The sequence below is a fragment of the Sus scrofa genome, chromosome 8 (assembly GCF_000003025.6).
Source record: "Sus scrofa isolate TJ Tabasco breed Duroc chromosome 8, Sscrofa11.1, whole genome shotgun sequence".
NCBI classification, from domain to species: Eukaryota; Metazoa; Chordata; class Mammalia; order Artiodactyla; family Suidae; genus Sus; species Sus scrofa.
The window spans coordinates 125754316-125772838 of record NC_010450.4 but is presented as its reverse complement, the minus strand read 5'-3'; the positions used below and the strand labels follow the sequence as shown (position 1 = coordinate 125772838).

The following is an 18523-nucleotide window of genomic DNA, read 5'->3' as shown; positions in this document are numbered from 1 at the left end:
TGTTTACCTTGTATTTCTTCGGCCTCACCCCTGGAATAAGCCTATTTCCCAAGAACCCTGGATCTTTTTAGTGGACAATTTATTTGGAAACTGAAATCTGATAGCTCATTGCTGATCCAGGCCCTGCGAACGAAAAGAGCTAGGGAGTATATGTACACACACACACACACACACACACACAAACATACTCCACACTTACATCTCTGCTTATTCCTATATCATCTATTTATACATATTGAAAACTGTAAATTCATGTCAGAATCTCCTATTCAAATCCGGTACTACAACTTTGTCCATTTCCATGTTTGTAACTCCTTCTCTGACAGTGAGAAACCTTACTCTGACTGTCCTCAAATGCTTTTTCATGGATAGTTCCAACTATCCATGCACAGAGAAACCCTCCTCTTTCTGCTTAAACTAACTGCCCTACCCTAAACTCAATTGCTGCTACTGCCACCGTCCAGCCCTGACAGACACTCATATTACCTAGTGTTTGATATCCCATGACACGAAGGCTCTGCATGTAGGTGGCACTCTGCTTACCTACTCAGGCTCCAATCCCATGCACGGGCCCTGTGTTTCCCTCCCCAGACTCAGAGGGCTAGCTTCCTCTGCCCATCTAATAGAACAGAAGGAAAGAAAAGGGAGGTTGAAGAAAAAGAGCTTCCTGTTTAACCTCAGGTCAAAATAAATGCATTTCACCACAAACTGCAAGTGGGCACGACCCCGCCTCCAATCTCCATAAAACTATAGAAGATATTTAACTATCTAAACTAAATCCAGTCCAGTTCCAGAGATTCTTCTGTCCAAGGAGTTCTCAGTGGCAGGTTAGATCAAGTGCCCTGCAAATACAAGCAAGAACGACTTTCAGCCCTTTCTGGGCATTGCAAAACCAAGTTCCACGGAGCTCTCTCTGCAGGTCTTTCTTTTCATCATCTTTTCCAGAGAACGAAACTCCTTTGGGGACGATAGCCACCGCTAAAGTAGAAAGCAGCACTAGCAGCCCCAAGTCCTGGGCTGGAGAGCTCCCCGAGGTGGGGCGTTGTTGGGCACACGCAGGGGCGTGCCCGGGGCCAGGGCGATTCTGATTGGCTTTTTGCTCTCACTCCCCGAGGCCGAGGCAGGGCTGACGCGGACCGAGGTGGGGCACACCTGGGACCTTTCCCTGCTTCGCCGGAACCTCTGCGAAGCGCTCCGGCCAGCGGCCGCGGCGGAAGCGGGGAGAGGGGATGCCGGGGCAGAGCACACCCTAACTGAACCCCGCGGGGGCGGAGTGAATTAGGTTGTGGTTTCTGGGTGTTTGCCGCAGAAGCTATGCGGCGTATTAAACCTGGGGCTCTTGAGGCAGAAAGGGTAGGTAATTCTGGGCTTCTGTACCTTGAAAGTGTTCAGAATTGCCCGGAATGCAGAAACTATAAAATAATCCCTGTCCTAAAACTACTCAGAGGAGTTTTCAGCAGATTACAATCTTATTAGGCTGCAGGGTACTGGCAAAGGGGATAGAGAGATTTGGGGCGGCGTGGTGGTGGTGGGCTGCAAATTGGTACATTATGTAACTGTACCAGAGCTTTACTTTACATTTAAAATAAAGACTACATAAAGTCGATCTGGTGCGAGGGATGAAAAATGAGAAACATTTCTCCATGCAACATTTGTATCCTGAGACTTTTTAAACTCTAATGTGGATTTTAAATGGTGGACATCATTTAGCAATTATATATCTATGGACACAAATATTATGAAAGATTTATATAGACGTGTATTATATGCATACATATACATGTATACATATGTCATATTACGTATGTGAGAGTTGCAATGTGTGGGCACACACGGTGGGAGCGGCTATCCTGGCTTGGAGGTACCAAAGGGCATTAAGGGCTTCTCTCCTTTCCTCCGAGTGCCCTCTTCACGCCTGGCGCATCGAGCCTTGCCTGGAGCAGCTCACTTCTGACCTGAGTCGGCTGGGGCTCCAGCCAAGAGTCCGCTCCGCATCGGCTCACGCACCCCAGCCACAGGCGGGGTGACACAACACCGGAGTCAAATTACAACCCGCCATTAACATATGAATTTACGAACTTAAAAGAGCAGTGGAGAGACAGTGAGAGAGAGGAGGAGGGAAGGGGAAAAAAAAAAAAAAAAAGAGTCCACCGGGCGCGGAAGCCTTCTGTATGCAGGAACTTTTCTCTGGGTGTAAAAACTCTTTGATTGGCTGCTCGCACGCGCCGGCCCGCGCCCTTCATTGGCTGAGCAGACACGCGACCGGCGCGAGGAGGGGGCTGGGAGAGGAGCGGGGGGGAGACACTGTGGCGCGTGCCGCTTTTTAAAGGGGCGCAGCGCCTTCAGCAACCGGAGAAGCTTCGTTGCACGCGACCTGGTGTGTGATCTCCGAGTGGGTGGGGGAGGGTCGAGTAGAGAAAAAAAAAATAAGAAGAAGACATAGCAGTAGAGACCCAGGAAGGGTTTTTTTGTTGTTGAGCTGGTTTGCCAGTGCCTCCTCCGACCCTGCGCCTCCGAGCTTCTGCAGTGCAATGTCCCGCCTGCTGCATGCAGAAGAGTGGGCTGAAGTGAAGGAGTTGGGGGACCACCATCGCCATCCCCAGCCGCATCACCTCCCGCAGCCGCCGCCACCACAGCCACCTGCGACCCTGCAGACAAGAGAGCATCACGTCTACCCGGCCGAGCTGTCCCTCCTGGACAGCACCGACCCACGCGCCTGGCTCGCTCCCACTTTGCAGGGCATCTGCACGGCACGCGCCGCGCAGTATTTGCTTCATTCTCCAGAGCTGGGTGCCTCTGAGGCCGCCGCTCCCCGGGACGAGGCGGACGGTCGCGGGGAGCTAGTGAGAAGGAGCGGCGGTGTCGGCGGCAGCAGCAAGAGCCCGGGGCCGGTGAAAGTGCGCGAACAACTGTGCAAGCTGAAAGGCGGGGTGGTGGTAGACGAGCTGGTTTGCAGCCGCCAGCGCGCCCCTTCCAGCAAACAGGTGAACGGGGTACAGAAGCAAAGGCGGCTGGCGGCCAACGCGAGGGAGCGACGCAGGATGCACGGGCTGAACCACGCCTTCGACCAGCTGCGCAACGTTATCCCGTCCTTCAACAACGACAAGAAGCTGTCCAAGTACGAGACCCTGCAGATGGCCCAGATCTACATCAACGCCTTGTCCGAGCTGCTTCAGACGCCCAGCGGTGGGGACCAGCCACCTCAGCAGCCAGCGTCTTGCAAGAGCGACCACCACCACCTTCGTGCCTCCGCCCCCTACGAAGCAAGCGCGGGTACCACGACTGCAACCGGGACCCCGCCAGCCTCGGGAGGGGGCCAGCGGCCAACCCCACCCGGAAGCTGCCGGACTCGCTTTTCCGTCCCAACCTCCGCCGGAGGCTACTCGGTGCAGCTGGAAGCTCTACACTTCTCGACTTTCGACGACAGCGCCCTGACGGCGATGATGGCGCAAAAGAACCTGTCACCTTCGCTGCCTGGGGGCATCCTGCAGCCAGTGCAGGAGGAAAGTAGCAAAACTTCGCCCCGGTCCCACAGAAGCGACGGGGAGTTTTCCCCGCATTCTCATTACAGTGACTCGGATGAGGCAAGTTAGGAAGGTGACAGAAACTCGGAAAACTGAGACAGAAACAAAGTCGCCCTTTCCCAGTGCGCGGAAAGCCCCGCGGTTAAAGATCCCCGCAACCTTTTCCCTTCTGCTAAGAGATGGTCGTTGTTTAGCAGCGACTTGGCTTCAGATGGCAGCTACACTTGATGGTTTGGAAAAGCCACCGCTATCCAAATTTCCTTTCGTCTGTATTGTTTGATGAAAGCTTGCTGTTAAAGTTGCGTTCTTTCCTCCCAACTTTTGCACCCCCTGTAGATAGATAACGGATAACTGTATGTACTCATACATAGCATCATTATTCTAGTTCCCTGCTGCCAATAAGCTGCTAAAACGTCTCATCTTCTCTGTTGCTGGTTTGTGTTTAATTTATTGTATGCCCTGGGCATCCATCTCTGTGTGTTGCGCGCACTCACGTGTGGGAGTGATTTTTCCCAAGTTGTCTCCCAAAATGCATAAGGAAACGCAAATTTGAGTGAATAAGTTTTAACTATGAAATTGTTAGAAAACGAGGAACGCTGAGGTTTGTATATTGTATAAACATATCCAGTATGTATATCGGGCCGCGAGAACCTTTAGGAAACGGCGCACGCACTTTACCAGCCGCTACTGCTGCGGCTCGGGGACAAACTCAACTGCCAATTGCAGACCAGTTTTGGTTTTTGTTTTATAAACACGGCCACTTATTATCCTTAAGCTCTTTGCAAATGTTTGTTTAAAAATTAAAATAAAAAACCGCATTTAGTAGTGTCAAACGCATTTGGTCAATTTTATGTTGCTTTGTTAATGTTAGAAAACGTATTTATTATTGAGTGTTTGCTACCATTTCTACTTACCTTGATTCATTTTTTTTACGTTTTCTACTTGAGATCATTTTATTTTAATTTAGCAAAGCCAACTGCCATTGTTTTATGTATTCCTTTTGCAAATGATAAAAATAAACGTGAAAGTAACTTTTGTCACTTATTTCATTCCAAGATAAGCATTAAACACAGTTTAAAATGACTTTAAAAGTTTGAACTGTCTTCTATTGAATGCAAATTTGTTACCTAAGAGCTTTGAAGAAAAATTTCATTATAAACCTTGTGCCATCAAGTAAGTAGTATCAGAAATCCTATATAGAAAAGCACTTAAGTCAATAATTAAATCGTGAGACAAAACTTTTCCCAAATTTGCAACACAATTTTGCCTAGAATTTTTCCAGGATCTTTCCGTTCTTCCTTATTTGTAGCCCCAACAACCTCTACAAGGGGTTTGAGGTCTCCTAGGATCTAGCCAGGAGTGGGGAACTTCTCCAGGATTAGCTATCTCACTTCAATAAAAACTTTAGGCACGCTGAAAGTTTTTCTTATAGATCAAGTACACAGAGTAGCCCCTCCCTCTCTCTTTCTCTCCTGTTTATGGGGGAGTGGGGGGGAGACGAAAAGAGAACAATGGAAAAGAACTTGAGGGGAGAAAACTGGTATGGGGTTCATTGATTCAAAAAACAGAAGCCTGCGATCATCCTAGGAAATCTTTGAGCTGCACTCACTTTTTCTTTCCAAACAATTCTGCTTCCTCCAGTGAAGACAATGTTTGCCTTTATTTTGTCCCTCTGAATTAGTAGCGACATAAAAGACATTTACATTTTTGAGTCAGTTACAGAAACCAGTGTGCTCACTCTCACCTCAGAGTCCTCAAGAAAAGTGTATGCTGGGTCTCAGGATCATAGATTTTTTAACAAGCCAATATAGTGGGTATTTGGAGAGGTTAGAAGGCAGATTTTTTAAAAATGTTTATGGCAAACGTGAGAGTTTTTGTTTTGGGCAAATGTGAGCGTAAAACTATGTATTAAACCAAAGACAGGGGCGAATTTCCACTGGCTAAACATCGTTGAATTTGAGAGGTTGATTTAAAGCCAAATCCTTTATATGTTGCGTCTTCATTGAGACAATAAATTGCAAGAAAACAGAAGCGGGGTCGCTGGGGGTGGGGGGAAGAGAGGGAGAGGTTAGTTTTACTGCTCCTGCATCCTCTCTTCCCCAGTACCTTGAAAGAAGGAGAGTGTCACATTATTTTTTCTGGGTTTGCAGAAAAAAATAATGCACGAGGCAGTGCAGTTCTGGTCTTGAGTAGGGAGCCAAGGAACAAGTGGACCACCTAGGGATCCATGGCTTTCACCTGAAGCCGACCACCAAGGGAAGCCAGAGCCTCCGCCAACTCTCTGGGAGAGCTGAGCAGCGGCTCAATGCTTTCCAGGGACAGAAACAATGCACCTGTCCCTTAGATAACCTTTTGCACCCAATGAGTTTGCCCTGCTCACGATAAACATCAGGAATCTTCGGGCTGCTGAATAAATCAAGCAATCGCTTCTAACACATTTCCATTTCACTTTCAATGAGCAGACTCAACAGGCATGGACATACAGCAGACTTACAGGATGCACGCACACACACACACACACATTTATAGCTATTTAGCATGGTTTGTTTGCCTGCATGTGCAGATGGGTGGAGGACCTAGAATTCTTTAACCTCTTCTAAAATCTGACTAGGGAAAGGACAGGATTAAGAAAAATAAAGTTGCAGTCTTCAAGAAAATAATCTACATTTCCTTTTTCAAAATGTTAATGTTCGTTTTGCATTAACCAGAGTTAAAAGATTTGTACAAGTTACTACTTTTCTTTTCATGGAGTCCTAGAAACTTCAAAACAGTAATGACATCAGAAACATCTTCCTTCCCATCTTTTATAAATGAAGAAACTACTGTCCCCGACTTGCCCCAAAATCACACAGCCAGAGAATGTCAATATTTTGAACTGGAGCTTATGAGTCCCATCTACCAGGTCAGTGTGCCCACAAATTTTTCTCTTCAGAAATCAATGGCTGAGAGCTACAGCTACATAAATGTTCAGGGAGTCTCCCCCCTTGCATCACAATGATAAATGTTTATACTTTTAAATGTCAGTGACATTATACGTAGATTAGAGAAAATACCAGCTTCGTTTAATGGAGTCATTTTACATTTCTTCTCAAGAGAAGAACAGCCACACAGAATAGCAGACTGGAAATTCCATGTCACACTGATTGAAAAGTGAGGATAAATTCTTCTGATCCATCAAAATAGGCATTAAGAAGCCAAATTACTTTGTGGTAAATTAAGTGCTCAAAGTTCAAAAGAAGACTTTCACTTCTTTTCTTTCCTTTCCTTCATTCTATGTCTTCCTTTCTTTAAACATTGGCATTTCTTTGAAAGAGATGTACAATCACATTTCCATTTTAAGGTTCTGCTATGGAGTTTGCATAACAAACGTTTGGCAGCTCGCTCTCTTACACTCCATTAACAAGCTGTAACATATAGCTGCAGGTTGCTATAATCTCATTAATATTTTGGAAACTTGAATATTGAGTATTTCTGAGCGCTCATTCCCCATATGCCAGACCACTCCTGCCATGCTGACTGGTTCCTTTCTCTCCATTATTAGCAATTAGCTTCTACCTTCCAAAGTCAGATCCAAGTATCCAAGATACTAGCAAAGGAATCAACTATGTGTGCAAGTTAAGCATGCTTAATATCACCCAAACAAACAAAGAGGCAGCATTTCTTAAAGTAATGAAGACAGATAAATCGGGTTAGTCTTTTGCGATGCTGCTGATGCTTTCTAGAGTTTTGTATACTTTATGCAGTTTGCTGTATATTCTTCCACCCCACCACCACTTTTATTTGCGGAGGATTTTGGCTCACTACTCTTTGCAAAACTTATTTGATTTCACCGAAAGCTGAAGGAATATTCTTTTTTGGCAACTGGGCAAGTTTAAATACTTCACCATGGGACCTTGCTAACTGTGGGTCCAGCTTGATCAGAAAAAAAAAAAAAAAAGGGTGTGTGTGTGTGTGTGTGTGTGTGTGTGGTTGATTTCTTTAATCTGAACCAAAGCAGGACCCATGCTTTCATTGGGCCTTTATATTGAAGTTAGCGTTTTAAACCTGAACCAAGTAAGCAGCCTTTCATAAAAGGGTATCTTGTAATTATTTCTCGCCTCCGAAAATTCAAGAAGGGGTGATCAACTCCCTCTTGGCAAATCCAACGTCCAGTTAGAGTCCACTAGAAAGGGAGCAGACCCTTTCCCAACTTCGGTCTAGACCTGTCAATTGTGTTCTGGAAAAACCAACAAGTCCTAGTGAGAGTTCACGATGACCTGCAGTCATGGAATCGCCTGCAGTTGGTTTTGGGAGAAGTGGGGGGGGGGGGGAAGGATGGGGGGTGGTAAGAGAGGGAACGTTTTCCTGGCTGTTTTTGACCCGATATTCCCCAGCCACCCTCACCCCTCGGCCGAGCGGGGGGGGGGGGTCCCAGGCGCGGACCCCGGAGGTCCCTCCCCTTCTGCTAGGCCACTAACTGGCGAGGGCGAGCCGAGCGGAGAATGGGTTAAATCCTGGGACGCAGGGGCGAGGCAGGGGAGGAGAGAAGTCGGGGGCAGATAAAGAAAAGGACAGGAACCCAGAAGCGTGGGGGTGGTTTGCCGTAATGCGAGCGTTTCTTAATTAGAGCGCGGCTGACAATGGAGGGGCTGGCAGAGGCTCCTGGCCGCGGAGCGGAGCGTCTGGAGCGGAGCACGCGCTGTCAGCTGGTGAGCGCACTCGCCTTTCAGGCAGCTCCCCGGGGAGCTGCGCGGCCACATTTAACACCCTCGTCACCCCTCCCCGGCCTCCTCCACCTCGGCCTCCTCCTCGTCGACAGACTTCCTCGGCCCCCCACCGGCAGAACTCACAGAAGCGAGCGGCTCTCGCCGCCTCCCGCGCCCGGCCCCGGCCCCTCTCCTCCCCCAGCCTCGCAGCGGGAGCCGCCACTGCCCAGTGCACCTCTCGGCAACCAGCCCGGCCAGAAAAGAAGCTGCGCCGAGTTCAAGCCAAGCAGTGCCAAGGGGAGGGGAAGCTGGAGGCGGCGGCGGGAGAGCCGCGGGGTCGTCCGGGAAGGGTTGGGCCGGGGGCCGAGGCACCTGAAGCAGTGAACCGGGACCAGGAGGCAGGCGCATCCTTCCTCCCGCGCCAGGGGCCTTGGACGCGAGCGGCGCCACTGCCCGGCCCCCGGGCTGGCAGTGGCAGATCCGTAACCTTTTCTGTTCAAAGAGTTCTTCAGTACCACCCCCCTCGCCCCGACCCGCCCCCTTATTCTAAAATATTCTGTATTCTCTTTGTCTGTGGATGCTGTTACGTTCTTAGAGTTTGAACTTGAATTGAAAAGCCTGCGCGGGCACTGCTCGCTCAGTCCTGGGTTCAGATGCAAGTACATCACTTTCTTTCCTTCAGCTCCTTAAGGAAAGAAAAGTAGAACTAAGGAGTTTGGCCCAAGGATTTGGGGCCCTCCCTACATCCCAGGGTTCCTTTACCTATTTCAGTCTTCCTTCCAAAACCAAGAGGCAAATAACAGAGATTTTTGCTGCCTAGTCTGCAGGGAGGCCAGGCCCCCTGGCAAGTTCACGCTTTTCCCAAGGAAACCAGAAATTTCCTCCACAGGCGTGAAAAACGAGATGCCCTCCAATATGTTTTGGTTTGTTTGGTTTTTAGTGTTAACACTTCTTCCTCGAGAGTTAAGAGATCTGCTAGAGAAAATGCCGCTCTGATGGCCCGTGAGCTCCCCAGGCCTAGCAACTGTCCGGATGAGGAAGGAAGGTGTGCCTTTGCTAAGATGTGAGATGGCCGTCTGGGGGATTTGCCAAGCCAACAGATGCAGTTGCTCTTTGTGGCCCCTGGCCACTTATTTGTCTCTTCCAGAGACAGTATCTCACAGTCCTTGTTGCCTTACTGCTCCTACAAACTCTTGGTGCTGGGATGCTGATGGGGGAAGGACTAGGGCTGAGAGGTGAGGTGGGATTTGAGGAAGCGGTAGGCATCACTTGTGGCCTTTATCTCTTAAAGGCCGAAAAACTATGAGAGCTCTGAAAACACAGGGCCACCCGTTGACCAGGAGGGTGGAAGGTCAGTTCTTTTCATTTTTACTAATATGGATCTGCTTCTCGAAACAGCCTGGCAAAAAAGATACAGGATTTTTTTTTTCTTAAAGTTTCCTATAACCCAAGAGATGTTGATTTGGCAGGTCAAAAAAGAATGCGAGGAAGTTTCCTGCAGCATTCCCAGGTGAATCTGATGCAAGTGGAGCTGAGGACAACACTATGAAAAGCACTGACCTCCCGGAGTAGCTGGTAGACCTCTTCTTGAGATGGTCTATGGAAATGGACACTGCCTAGGAATCCCCTTTTGCCTTCTTTTATGTCATTCAGTCATTTTTCCAAGAAGAGAGCAGCAGACACCATAGCTTCCTGGATACCACGAACCTGACATGGTTGCTTTCAGCCTATGGGACCTGGGACAATATGCTCCAGACCTGAGGTTTTCAACTCTAAAGTGACACCAGCTGTCTCTGGAGGCACAAGGGCATCAGTCCAAGAGGTACAACGTCTTTGCCCCCTGGCTTGGTGAGAGAAGTCAAGTCATAACCACTGAATGCTTGTGAAAGGCAGACAAAAATTTGGGACAAGAATTTTCTCAGGCTACACAAACTCTAAAAGAAATAGGGGGACAGAGTCAGACTGTCATGACGACTTTAGTTTAAGGTTGGTAATGAAGCCACATCACTCTGCAATAACTCAGCATGAATTTAAGGGCCCTTGACTTTGATGGAAGGGTGGCTACCTATAACCTAACTGAAAAAGGATACAGAGAAAAGCAATTTTATGATTTAGAAGGTAATCACCTCGTGAAAGAGATTTCTTCTCTTTGTAGTTTTAGGTTTGCCATCAAATGATTTCATCCATAATTCCAAGGGTACTGTGTTCATAGCCTTCATTCTCAGAAACAGTAGAGATTCTGAGTGGCTTGAAACTCTCAGTGCTAATCTTCAATCACAATTCCAGTCTCTTCTTTTTGAACTCAAAGGATACCTTTATTTTGATTCCTATGAAATTGTTAGTGAGTCTAGTTACACAGTCATGCTAGAAGACACGAGGCTCTGAAAGAGATTAAATGGCCCGCCAAAGGTAACACAGCCTCAGTACCACAGAGTCCATGACCTCAGGTCTTTCTGAGTCTAGGATCAGAGTTCTTTCCACCACATTTCACCTGCCTTGTGTACATATTTTCAGCTAGTCATCTTACACCTGTGCCTCCTACTCTTGGTCAGACTTGCTGGTGATGGCGATAGAGGCTCCTAACATCTTCTGTTTTATGTTGGCTCCAGAGAAAGCTAATTCTTTGAAGGTGGCCATGAATCCGGCTCCAATCCTAAGTGATAGATTTAAGAGATAACTGAATAGAATAATTTTCATTTTGAGTATCATCTTTGCTCCTCTGATGCAACAGATACTGGACATGAGTGCTCTTATTCTGTATTGAAATTCATTTCTGCTCTCATGTGGAAAAAAAATCCCTTCAAATACTAAATGCATATGTAGGTTAGGGAATGAAACAAAAGAGGGTTATATGAAAGTCTGTCCTAAAGAGTAATGGCCCCAAAGCAGATCATTTCCCAAAACTGTCACTCTATCTATGCTTGTAAGGTTGGTAAGAAAATGGGTCTATAATTTTTATGTTTCTCTTGGAGGTGAAGTAAATTAACCTGCTACATTTGTATCTGTGGATTCATTCAGCGATAACATACATTTTTTTATTCACCTGGTCATCTGGGCTATTGGCTTTTTTTCCCATAAATCTCCCTCCAAATAAACATTTACCCCTGCCTGGCTGGTTCAGTTTCTGAAAAATATCTGTTTTGAAAAGTTCTCTTCTCTACCTATCAGAAATCATTACTCCATTTTATATTATTTCTATTCTTTAGTTTAAGGCAATCTCTTCTCTATGCTTGTGACTTAGATGCTTTCATAACTGCCCCCCCCCACCCTTGCCACCGAGGAGTGAAGTGGGGAGTAGGGGGTATTTGAAAGGTAGAAAAATGTTTCTAAGCAAGAAAGGAAAGTTTGCAAGCAGTTACAAAGGCCATAATTTAGGACCAAGAAGTAAACTTTGTACTTGCTGTCATTCTAGATAGTTCCCCATGGGCCTCGTATCCCTCATTGCTCCTTCCCACCTGTATCCCTGGTGGGAGATTCTGATGCCTAAGCATTTAGTTCAGAGCCCTTTTTGCCAAGACCTAAACCCACATTGCCTCCTAACATGTCCCGCATTGTGGTGCCACATGACCCACCTGGCCACCGCCCCCCCCCCAACTCTTTTGGACTGTCTACATGACTCCTCTTTCCAGAAAGGGAGTTCAAAGCTGTGACAAAGCATCTTTTCTATTTAATCTTACTCTGAAAACAACCCTAAAGAGTTTACTGTAGGCCAGGAGGCTACTTTCCCAATGTTCTGTTGTATGTGTTTTTCCTGTCCCTCCCTTGCTTCCATTTTGCTGCCAACAAAGAGAGGTGTGACCTACTCAAACCAAGGACATTGGCTTTGCGTCAATGTTTTCTCCTATGTCCAAGGACTGGAGGGTGGGGCAAAGGGGCATAGTTGCTCAGCCCAAGACTATATTAATGAGGCACCCCAAGGCTTATCTGGGGCTATAGAAGGGGGCGGGTAATTTAGATGACACATTTGGGGAATTCTCTGGAGCACTTTCCCAAATGCAGGGCATTTTACAGGTAGGGGTGCCTCTTGGTGGACCCCTCTCCATCTGAACATTCTTGGGAAATACAGAAAATCATTCATCTAGTGAACTAGGTCTTGTCCTCAAAATTCTGCTTTCACCTCTGAGCTTACCTCTTCTGGGTGCCTCCCCAATCCTCCAAGGTCATAGTGAGAGGAACAGTGAAGATTCACCCATTTTCTTTTCTCCTGGGACCTCAAACGAGGCTCTACATATTCCACTGAAATCGCTAATTTATTTTTAAAGGGCCAATCCTTTGAGGGTAGGAACCCATATCTTCTCTGACTTTGCCACTGTCCCAGGGGTAGACGGATCATGCTGGTGAAGGAGAGGAGTGAGACTCATGGTCACCCAGGCCACTGAGTACTCTGCCAGAGGCCCTTGTCTCACTTTCTCTTTAAACTAGATAGTCTCAATAAATTGATTACAGCCAGCACGAGAACCTTTCTCTGTCTTGAAAATTCCTACAAGGCCTTTCTAACAGGTTCTTTGAACTCTTCTCTGACTTGTTTTCCTAAGCTCTGGGCTCCCTAGGCTGAGGTAAGTACTCCCACCTCTGTGTTCCCATGGTGATGGTCCTTTGAACAAGTGACACTATTTGAAAATCGCTTTTCCGTGAGCCCTCCCTGAGCTCCTTGTATCGAGCTCAGACGCCCACAGAATGCTTCTCCAAGATTTATCTGGCCGGATCAATGCCCGGAGGCCAGTGTTGGAAAGCTGCTTTTGATGCCGAGGCCACGCAGTGGTGACCTGAGGACGCGTGGCTGCGCTCGGACCACCACCACGCGATGCCCTGATGGCGGACGAGCCAGGTCAGCCTCTCCCTTCACTTCCCCTCGCTATGTTACCTGCGTTTTCTAGAGGGTTCTTCCCTTCCGCGCATCATCTTCCCTTCCTTTTCATGAGCTCTCAGGGTCTCTCCATTCATTCTCTTCTTTGAGTTGCCACGTCCCTAACACTCCCCCCAGTCCTTAAGTCATCCCTCGGTTCCTTTCCCACTTTTTTTCTTCCCCACGCCCCCTGGATCTTTGGTTCCCAGCACTGATCCCTCTTAGCTAGTGATTTTACTTCGTGTCTCCGCTCCCTTGCCAACCCTAACTCATCGCTCTCCATTTCTAGGATTTTCCCTCTTTGCCTCTCGGCTTCCAAGGTCAAGGCAATACCTGAACAGCCACTTCGCTGCAAGAGCAAGACTGCACCGCTTGCTTCCAGCGGCGGGGGGCAGGGGCATCTTGCAAAGATCAAAAAATCTGCAGCGCCTCCTGTAGGAGCAGCTGCCGGCGTCAGCCCTGAACCCGGGCCGGTGAAGAGCAGAGGCGGGAGAAGGTGGGCAGAGAGCTGGGGAAACCGGATCTCCTGTCAGTGTGAACAGAAGGTTTTCTCTCCCTGGGTTTCTTTTTTCTCTCCCTTATTCTTTTTTCCCCTCTTCTCTCCAGACAAAAATTCCCAGCAGTGTTTCGTTGATTGTGCTGTTGACTTCTGCCTCCTAATCTCAGTTAATCGACTCAGGATCACTGATGCAGCTCAGCATCAGCCCATCTGTTTGATCAAGAGTCAGAGATCTCTATTTCTTATGTGGTCAGAATTCCTCTCTGTGCAGGCACCTTGCTATAGTAACCTTCATTTAATACTCCCATTATCATCAGCATCAGAGCCCAGCAACACCTCCTCTCTCAGAAAGATCCCTCCTCCAGCCTGCAGGACTCAAGAGGCTTCAAAGAACACCTTTTTTTTCAAGTTCACCTTGACTGCAACCCAGAGAACATGATGCTGCTTTCAAAAATCAAATAGCCACTAAGCATTATGCTTTTCAGATTAATTTCTAAAAACTGTCCTGTTTCTTCTGTTTCTTTTCATCATGTACCCCTTTCGGTTTATTTTCATCTAGGCAATAAGAGAAATTCTTCCAAAGAGTCTCTTCAATCAATGGGAATAATTTTAGTCCATCGTGCTTATAAACTGGTTTGCAGGATATTTTCCCAAAGAACAATAGAGAAAATGAAATGAACCATTCAGAACTGTGTCCTGAAGTTTACCAAGGTAATTGATCCTTTCATTCACTGGGTCCTGAATTTTTCAACAGTAAACTAGTTTCATCTCTTAGTGATGGTTTCACTATTACATGTTTCACAGACAGCAGAAGATTTAAATAATTTCCAAATGTATCCCCTAAGTCAGAAAAGAATGAATGCATAAGATGTTTGGTTAAAATAATAATACTTGTAGAAATCAGAAGAGAGAAGGAGGGAGGGAGAGAGGAAAGATGGGAAAGGGAGAGGGAGAGATGGGAAAGAGAGAGAGAGGCGGAGTGAGAAAGAGAGAGAGAGGGAGCTACTGCAAAACTTGCAGAAGGGATTTGCACCTGTACGACTTGAGGTTGCTTAATGTCTGCTCAGCTCTAGAGGTATTCATCAGGACAGCTGGCAAATAGGGGGTTAATCATTACAGAAAATAATGCATCGTATCTTTTCAGTTTGCTTTCTACCAAAGGGCAGTAAAAATTTATGCTTCAGGAAAAGGATAAAACTGGTATTTTCCGAGTGTGATTGCCTCCTTTGAAATTTCTCAGGAAACATACACATAGACTATCTATGTTACAGAACATCCCTAACTCTCCCTAAAAGCTACAACTCTGATTCTGGTAGATGACCTTGATCTTCTTAGGCTCTATGAACACGCCTTGGGTTTCTGCAAAGTTCTAACACCTAAGGCTTGTAGGAATATTGAACTATAGCAGCATTTTTAAAAAGAGAAAATTCTCTAGATAGTTCATTAAATTAGGTAATACTGTTGGCTAAATTAGTTTACTTTCAATGTTTAACAAAAAGAATTTTATCTTCCAATAGTCCTAAGTACTGTGAATTCCATTTTAATTTGCATAACTTTAGCAAATGCTTTTTTCCCCTCATAGAGATAATGCTTATTTCTTTCTTATATTTGTAGAAAATTAATTCATGGATACAAAATAAAATAGGTATATCTTATTACTATACATCTCTCTGGTATTGTGTTTTCCAATTCCAGTAAAGCAAAGTTGAAAGAGCCTTCTGTCACCAGCTAGTTATTAACAAAAACAGTATTCATTGCCATTCTGGGTTGAGGCAGCATCTGAAGCTGACTGCAGTTCGATCCTGTGATTATTAACTCACTTCCCACCGGTATCTTATACAGGCCCATTATCTACTGTCAATATTTTTATAGTCTATGAGGAGAAGTCCTGCTTACTTCCTGTTAGAAGGGAGGTGACAGAGTTTTTTCTTCTTTTTTAAGTAGATAAATATGTACTCTACAAATATGTTTGACTGAGGAGGTAAAAGGGAGGGAAAGGGGAGCCTCGCATCTGCTGTCTCGCAGGCTCATTGTGTGGTTAATAATTGCTCCAGAATAGTTTTACAGGGTGTAGGCTTTCAGAAACAAGGATTACTGAAAGATCCAGGCTGAAAACCTTTTTCAGTTCGGTTCATACACCAAATCCTAGGTAGTAGTTAAGCTTTTTGTGGTTGATGATGGTTTTTTGTTTTTTTTTTTTAACAATTTAGCTCAGTGTAAAGCATTTTGTTTTCCTTACTTTAAGAAATCTCTTAAAGTGTATTTTTCTGAAAGAGATGGACTGCTGTATGGTTTTCCCATCCATAACGCCAAGTGTATCATGGAGCTTCACAACATAAGACTATCATGGGGTATATTATGACTACAAAGTTATGTTGTCAAGGCTCTACCGTGTATAAATAAATACTTTCTAAAAAGGTTTTCGTAAACATACTCTTCAGTTCAAAGTATGTACTTTAAAAATGACATTTACTCCGCCCTGTGTTCTGTATTGCATGGCTACTCTGATCAATTAAGTTATTAGGCAAATCACCACAGATAGGGGATAACATGAAATATTGTGGTGAATCATGATGTTTTTAAAGTTGATTAGGACACGTACATAATATTCAGCTTTGCAAATGTTCAAGTTAAAAATATTTCTGTGAAAATTAGACGATTCTGTGTACGAGTTACATCTTTTTAAAAGAGCAATAGATTTGAAGTTAATAAATTTAATTTTCATGACTAGTTTTTTCACTTATTAATTCTGTATATGTAGGGCAAAGCACTTCTCTCTCTGAAACTCAGTATCTTTATCTATACAGAGGAAAGAACAATTAAACCTGAGCTTCCTACCTCAGAAGTTGTTGTAAGAATCATATAAATCATATGTGATATATTTATATATGTATATTTATATATACATGCATGTATATGTGAATTATATATTATATATTTTATATTAAGATAATAGTAAAATCATATAAGATAACATATATGTGACAGTCAGGTTAGGCCAGGTTATGCTGTGGTAACAAACAAGACCAAAATCTCAGTGACCCAAGCAACAAAATATTATATCCTGTTCATGATATAAAACCATAACAGGTCAGTTGGGGCTTAGCTTGTGATCACTTAGGAACCCAGGATGACACAGTAGCCATCTCATCTCATCTCAAACATTGCTAGTAACCAGATGCAGAAGAAAAGAAGGGTCTGGAGGCAATTATATCCTCTGCTAGAAATTGACACATCACTTCTGCTCCTAATTCATTGGCCAGAACTATTCGAAAGGCCCTCTCCAACCAGGGGAGATCAGGAAGCACAAGCCTACCACGGATGAGAACTGAGACTTTTTAAAGAATAGCTCTAACTACCACCACACTTTGTGGGGGCAAACTATAAAAAGTGCTTTAGAGGTGGTAAAAATTATTTATGAAAGATTGGGGATTTGTGGGAATTAGGGCTAACATGAAGTCATCTAAGTCAGTACCCTTTTGTGATTTAACTCATTAAATGGTATGGATGTATTTCCATGGGAGTTAGAGAAACCATTGACCTAGAGCTTCCTGAGATGAAGCTTGACATTTTACTTGACTTCAAGCCAGATCACAGTTTTCCTAATACATAGGTCCTTCGGCATTCACTGAGAGATCTAATTTTTTTAAAAAAATAGATATTGATGCAACAATAAAATTTCTTTCTGTGCTTTTTGAAGGAGCAAAAATACTGATAAGTAATTGCTATAAATATCATGTATGCATAAGTCAATCATCTTCAAAATTAAATAGCAGTCAGATATATGGAAGTAAGATAGAGCCAATTTCAGTTAGTAATATAAAGTGGAATGAATATACTAAAGTGCCATAACCTCTCCTTTGGGAGTATTTTTCATTGTGAAATATGTCTCAATTTGCAATTCAGGTGGACTTCTTAAAAAATTCTATTGAAGTATAGTTGATTTACAGTGTTATTTCTGCTGTACAGCAAAGTGATTCAGTTATGCCAATACCCATTTCCACATAGGTTATCACAGAATATTGAATAGATTTGCTTGTACCATATAGCAGGCCCCCATTAATCATCCACCATTCCATATACAATAGTGTGCATATGCCAATCCAAGCTCCAATCCATTCTTCCCTCTCTCCTTTCCCCTTTCATCATTTTTAAAGATTCCACATATAGGTCATGTCATATGATATTTGTCTTACTTGGGCTGACTTACTTCACTTAGTATGATAATCTCTATGCCCATCCATGTTGCTACAAATGGCATTATTTCCTTCTTTTTTATGGCTGAGTAATATTCCATGGGGTATGTGTATATATATATATATCAGACCTTCTTTATCCATTCCTCTGTCATGGATATTTAGGTTGCTTCCATGTCATGGGTATTGTACATAGTTCTGCAATGAACTTTGGGGTGCATGTATCTTTTTTAATTATGACTTTCTCTGGATAGATGCCCAGGAGTGGGATTGCTGGATCATATTGTAGTTCTATTTTTAGTTTTTTGAGGCCCTCCATACTGTTTTCCAGAGTGGTTATACCAATTTACACTCCCACCAACTGTGTAAGAGGGTTCCATTTTCTCTGCACCCTCTCCACCATTTATTGTTTGTAGACTTTTGGATGATGGCCATTCTGGCTGGTGTAAGGTGGTACCTCATGTAGTTTTGATGTGCATTTCTCTAGTAATTGATCATCTTTTCATGTGTTTTTTGGCCACCTGTCTGACTTCTTTGGAGAAATGTCTATTTAGATCTTTTGCCCATATTTTCATTGAGGTTTTTTTTTTTTTTTTTTGATATTGAGCTTCATGAATCATTTTGTATTTTGGGGGTTAATCCCTCTTGGTCACTTCATTTGCAAATATTTTCTACCATTCTGTAGGTTGTCTTTTTGTTTTGTTTATGGTTTCCTTTGCTATGCAAAAGATTTTAAGTTTAATTAGTTCCCATTGTTTATTTTTGTTTTTATT

General features: G+C 44.6%; 1 protein-coding gene and 1 long non-coding RNA gene across 2 annotated transcripts; both read left to right on the top strand.

The window, feature by feature from the left end:
* On the top strand, positions 2220-4607 carry ATOH1 (atonal bHLH transcription factor 1). The gene has a single exon (XM_003129319.4). It carries the CDS (start codon positions 2532-2534, stop codon positions 3591-3593), a length of 1062 nt encoding a protein of 353 aa, XP_003129367.2. The 5' UTR covers positions 2220-2531; the 3' UTR covers positions 3594-4607.
* Positions 7877-17742, top strand: LOC106507805. The gene is made up of 3 exons (XR_002346866.1): positions 7877-8212; positions 9679-13551; positions 14114-17742. It is a non-coding gene; the product is annotated as an uncharacterized LOC106507805 (long non-coding RNA).